At 50.5% G+C, this 6000-nt stretch overlaps 1 protein-coding gene across 2 annotated transcripts in view; it reads right to left on the bottom strand.

Moving 5' to 3' along the window:
• Positions 1–2067: 2067 nt before the first annotated feature.
• The window catches only part of TPGS2 (tubulin polyglutamylase complex subunit 2), a 36628-nt gene continuing 32695 nt past the window's right edge, over positions 2068–6000 (bottom strand). For both annotated transcript variants that reach the window (XM_066246457.1, XM_066246459.1), the window contains 2 exons: positions 4356–4516; positions 2068–3053 (listed from right to left, as the gene is read on the bottom strand). In XM_066246457.1, the coding sequence (XP_066102554.1) occupies positions 2826–3053; positions 4356–4516 (389 nt within the window). In that variant the 3' untranslated portion in view covers positions 2068–2825. The remainder of the gene's footprint in view (positions 3054–4355; positions 4517–6000) is intronic.

Raw genomic sequence — 6000 nt, 5'->3', positions numbered from 1 at the left:
AGAGGGCTACCCAGCAGAACTCTGTGATGGAAATGTTCTGCATACGACCTATTCAGTGTGGTAGCCACTAGACCTATGTGACTGCGGAACACTTAAAATGTGACAGGAGAGAGACTAAGGAACAGAATTTTTTCTTAAGTTTCAATGGCTGCCTATGACGAGTTGCCCAGGTCTAAGAGAACCCACTTTGTGTAGACTTCGTTGCTGTTTATTCATTTTACATGCAGGTTTCCATGCAAACTTTGTGTATAAAATTGCTTTACACTGCCATTTACTCCATCAAGAACTTCAGTGTCCAAGAAACTGTGTCCACTCCCGCCTACTGTGCTCTGCGCCTTGGGAATCTTGTCCTCCAGGAAGAGTTCTGATTGATGTTGAGTGCTATCAAGCCTGCACTTTTCTCCGGAGGCATTCTGCATTTATTCTCATTTTCTAATTCCAGCATGGTGTCTTTTGGGTTAAGGAGGGGCAGATGATTTATAGGAGAGCCTATTGCCATCTTAATCACTTCCCTTTCTAAACGTAAATCTCGCGGTGTTTTCCCCACTTAGCCTACGTTTCGTCCGAAGCCCTTCTCTGGGAGCACTCCTTCCTCCTCCTCCAGGGCCTGCTTCATGGGCACCATGCGGAGCGCCACGACACTGGGTTTACTGCTCTCTTCGCACTAGTTTGTGGTCCTTAATTTCATCTTTGAATTCGTGGTTTTTAGTGAAGTCTGATGAGACGAAGGACCGTACACTTGAGCAGAGGAGATACGTGCGATTGAGTAAGTGGGGGCACTGAGAGCCCCCAAAAGCCTTCCTTTTCATTTGAACCAGAGTTGACTCGAATGCAAAAGGAAGGTAATGGCATCCCAAGGACCATGAGTGACCACGGAACCCTAACAAAGTCTGTATTATGTTACTTTCCTGTATTTTTGGCCAACCCCTTATGCTAAAAATGATGGTGGAGAAAATAAAATCATATAGGAGCTCAGTATCTTTTTCTTGCTGACCTTTATCAGTAAGTTAAAGGAGGGTTGACAGAATGTATACATATCTTGAACTGAAACAGTAACATCTGAGCTAATTTTAGGCAGTGTTTCCACCATTCTGGTAAGAATACATATGCATACAATATGTATATGGAAGGTATGAAATACAATTATGTACTTTGGGTGATTCTGCTTGAGTTAATGTTTATAATTTTAATGTTTTTATATTTGCAGCTAAAACTGGAATTAGACAATAAAAAGATGAGTGATAAAATTAATGCTAATACTGAAATTTTACTTATAACAGCATTAAGTAGCAAACCCCACTTTAACAAGCTATTAGAGAAACCATGGAATAAAGGGAAAACATTGTAGTGCCTTTGGTGGTACTGTTTCCTGATTTTTGAACCAGAGGTCCCACATCATTTCGCACTGGCCCCTATGCCTAGGAGCACAGCCCTGCCCTGCCTGTCCCCAGGCAGGTCTTGAGCCTTTCCTTATCAGAACCCCTTCAGTCTCCAGCCCTCGGAGGCCCTCACAGGCCCTCCCAGACTGCCACTGACCTGAGGGCGCCACTGCCCCGAGGGCGCCACTGCCGCTTCCCTTGCAAAGCCCGGAACTGACCGGGGACTGACAGAGACTGACAGAGCAGTAATCCTGCAGGAGCACCAGAGGAAGGCCGTCTGCCATCCGGAAGATGACACTTCTCAATCCTCTCTGACCTCAACTGTTTTGGAGGAGCGGCCAAAGGCTGGAATCTCTTATCTGGTGCTGCTGGTTCTTCCTTTCGTGTGACCAGTTCTGGGAGGATAAAAATATTGCAAGACTAACTTCCACTCCTGTGCTTGACAACCTGGTCCCTGTCTACTCTTTGAGCCACTCACTCCCTGACTGGGGCAGGGCTGTGAGTAGGCAGAGCAGGGGGAAAGCCCTTGGGAACAGTGACTGGTTTCATCAAAGCTCTTCGTGAAGTCCTGCAGAGCAGTTCTGGGGAGTGTCTTTAAATGGAGCACAGCGGAATCGCCTCTCCTTTAAAAATAAAAACAACTGAGAAAGATCATTTTGGCAAAAGTGCAAACATCACAACATAAAACTAGAAGCAAAAATTTATAGGAAACGAAGATGAGGAACTTTATAGGAAACTGAAAAAGAAATGAGATTTGTTTGTGGTGAAGTAAAGAAAGAACATACAATTGTATTTTCAAGAGGTCATGGAACATTATAACCCACCCAATTAAGGTATCAACATTCTCTAACAAATATTGATCTGAGGAAGAGCAGTGCAAAAATATTCGAATGCAGTGCTGTCCAGTAGAAATTTCCGTGACAACAGACATGTCCATTGTCTCTGTGCTGTCTCTGTGGAACCCACGAGCCACATGAATATTCAGAATGTGGCTATAATGCAATATACATGAGGAAATGAATTTTTAGTGTAATTACATTTAAATAGTTATAAGGGACTAGTGGATACCAAGTGAACACTGCAGTTCTGATGCCTCATGCGTCAAGACCAGTTCTTGGCGGAGCTGCTCTAATCACAGCTGAAGGGAGAGGGCTGTGGCTGGGAAGACAGGGAGCTCTAGCAGATCTATTTGGTTACTTAGACAAGATCTGAACTTCTCCGCGGCTTCTGGAGGCAGGGGATGGCACAAACTGCTGCAAGGGGTCTGAGGAGACTTGGGGAGACCTGAGTGTGCCCTTCCAACTCCGGCTAATGCTGACGGGAGTCCAAGGCCTGGGACTTGGTCACTCAGATGGGAGGAGGCCCCCAGGCGCGGACCACCCCTTGGGCCCCTGCGCATGGAAGTCATCGCTGTGGGGTGGGCCGGGAGCTCGAGGGGGGGGGCGCTCATTTCCGGACAGGGTTTCCAGAGCCAGAGGACTTCGGGGTGGAGGGAGGAGCGGAGGGCCCTTTCTGGCCACCTGCAGGTTGGACAGGTCCTTTTTTCGGGGGGATAAAGATCTTGTTCTTGCTCTTGAACACTTTGTTGGGATCCAGCTTGTTCACAAAGGAGTCTGTCTCTTCGGTGAGCAGGTGTGTGTTGTAGGTGATGGGTTTATACATGTTGAACCATTGCTGTAAGGCATAATTGGGAGAGAGGGTCACAATTCAAAGGAGAAACGTCTTTGTTTATGCTCTTTAGTGGGGATCCAGGGTAGAGAGCTGGAGAGATGAGGCAAAGAGAGTAAGTTTTTATGAAAAACTCCTAGAAAATCTATTAGCACTTTAGTCAGTGACAGCATTACTTTATGAGGTCTCAATACCTTTATTTTTTATTTTTGTATTTTTTTGTATTTTTCTGAAGTTGGAAACGGGGAGGCAGTCAGACAGACTCCCACATGCGCCTGACCGGGATCCACCCAGCATGCCCACCAGGGGGCGATGCTCTGCCCATCTGGGGCGTCGCTCTGTTGCATCCAGAGCCATCCCAGCGCCTGAGGCAGAGGCCACAGAACCATCCTCAGCGCCCGGGCCATCTTTGCTCCAATGGAGCCTCGGCTGTGGGAGGGGAAGAGAGAGACAGAGGGGAAGGAGAGGGGGAGGGGTGGAGAAGCAGATGGGCGCTTCTCCTGTGTGCCCTGGCCAGGAATCGAACCCAGGACTCCTGCACACCAGGCCGAAGCGCTACCACTGAGCCAACCGGCCAGGGCCGAGGTCTCATCACCTTTAAAGTACCAGCATGAGAACTAAGAATTGGAGTCCATTTCCTTCCTCCGCTCTAGTGAGCCCTGAGCCTGGGATGCTAGGTCCCAAACCCACAGGGCAGTGTCTGGCTGTTCTGCCCTCACCCCAGCCACAGCCCATGAGGTGGGTTTGGCAGGGTCTGGGATAGAAACGAGGCACATCCATATTCTGCAACACTGTTGTTAAAAAGGGCAGCTCTCTGTGCTGACAGGGAATGAGCTCCAGAGTGGCGTGTGCAGTGAAGAGATGCACAATATGAACAGTAGACTGCATTTGTGATGGAGAAAAAGGAATACAAAGCCATATGCAGCAGAGTGCCCCGTCAGGGCACACGAGAAACTACAGGGCTGCCTGCGGGAAGTCCACTGGGAGGCTGGGGCCCGGTAGAGAGGAGAAGGACTTCTCTCTGTCCCCACGGGCGTGCACTGCCCATCCAGAACCCACAGTCAGACCTAAGGCCTGACCAGTTCCATTGGAAAAACTCCCCAGGTGATACTGAGCATCAGCCACGTTTGGAAACCACTTAACTAGTGAGTATAAAGTGTGGTGGGAATCACCTGCCCTGCTTATTGAAAATGCAGGTCTTTGGCTCCACCCCAGACCTCCTGAATCATGGGAAAGCTGAGATCTGCAATTTAGGCATTTCCCGAGAAGGTTCTGATCCACTCCACAGCCTGAGACAGGCATCCTCACCTTGGCCTGCGGGCTGACGCCATAGCTGGTGAAGGCGTATTGCCACTGCGGCAGGCCCAGGTGTGTGATGAGCAGGCGGTAGTAGGCGGTAAAGGTCTGGGTGAGGAAGTGCCAGTACAAGGCCCGGTCCAGGAACCAGATCTCGGTGTCCTTCGCCAGTGCTGAAATAGCAAAGGAACTGAATGAAAGGATGGCTTAACATGGTTTCCTTTTAGCTAATACCATCAATACATACTCCTGGTTTAAAAACACTCATATAGCAGAGGGGATGCAGAACGTAAGTAAAAGTTCCCTTTTTTCTCTTCCAACCTCCCAGTCCTATTCTCCAGTGGCCATTGTGCCTGGTTTCTTTGGTATTGTTAGGGATTCTTTTTTTTTTTTTTTTGTATTTTTCTGAAGTTGGAAACGGGGAGGCAGTCAGACAGACTCCGCATGCGCCCGACCGGGATCCACCTGGCACGCCCACCAGGGGGCGATGCTCTGCCCATCTGGGGCGTTGTTCTGTTGTAACCAGAGCCATTATAATGCCTGAGGCAGACAGAGGCCAAGGAGCCATCCTCAGCGCCTGGGCCATCTTTGCTCCAATGAAACCTTGGCTGCGGGAGGTGAAGAGAGAGACAGAGAGGAAGGAGAGGGGGAGGGGTGGAGAAGCAGATAGGTGCTTTTCCAGTGTGCCCTGGGAATTGAACCTGGGACTCCTGCACGCCAGGCCGACGCTCTACCACTGAGCCAACTGGCCAGGGCCTGTTAGGGATTCTTGATCAGTCGACTGACCCCTCTGCTGGGCTGTGGTCATCTGCGCATCGGGCTATGGCAGCAGCACTCCTTTTCTGGACGGAAACAGCATTCCCCTCCCCCAGCGGGACATACTGTGGCCTCAGCTTCCTGAGGGAGAGAAGCTCTGAATGGTGCTGGCTTCCTACAGCGTCTCTGCCAGGAGTTAGATGTGCCATGAGAAAGCACCCTGGAGGGGCCGAGACCAGCTCCCTCTCCCGGAGTCTGCGGGAGACATCCGGCTGGCCCGAAGCAGGCACTGTGGCTCCAGGCCAGCCTCACACTTGCTTCCGACCCTCCACTCTTCCTCCTGGTAGGCCGCCCCTAGTTCACCGCCTAGTGTCTGTACCATCTCCCGAGTGGCCTCCACCCTGCAGTCTCTTCCTCCTGGTAGGCCGCCCCTAGTTCACCGCCTAGTGTCTGTACCATCTCCCGAGTGGCCTCCACCCTGCAGTCTCTTCCTCCTGGTAGGCCGCCCCTAGTTCACCGCCTAGTGTCTGTACCATCTCCCGAGTGGCCTCCACCCTGCAGTCTCTTCCTCCTGGTAGGCCTCCCCTAGTTCACCGCCTAGTGTCTGTACCATCTCCCGAGTGGCCTCCACCCTGCAGTCTCTTCCTCGCCCCACACTGCTTGTGGTCACATTTGTCTTTGAATCCTGCCATTCTTCTGAACATTCTCAAGTCCCTACCCTCTTCTAAGCTATGTCTAGACTTCACCTGGCTTTCAAAACCCACAAGGGGAACTGACCTCTGGCTTCATCTCCTCCTCTTCCACAGGATGAACCACGGGGGTCCAGTGAATTGGAATTATTGGTCATTCCCCCAAATCAGTTGCCCTTTGCTACGACATGGCTTTTATTTGTGCCTCTTTG

This window comes from Saccopteryx bilineata, chromosome 11, assembly GCF_036850765.1.
Source record: "Saccopteryx bilineata isolate mSacBil1 chromosome 11, mSacBil1_pri_phased_curated, whole genome shotgun sequence".
Lineage (NCBI taxonomy): Eukaryota > Metazoa > Chordata > Mammalia > Chiroptera > Emballonuridae > Saccopteryx > Saccopteryx bilineata.
This window is presented reverse-complemented; position numbering and strand designations above follow the sequence as displayed.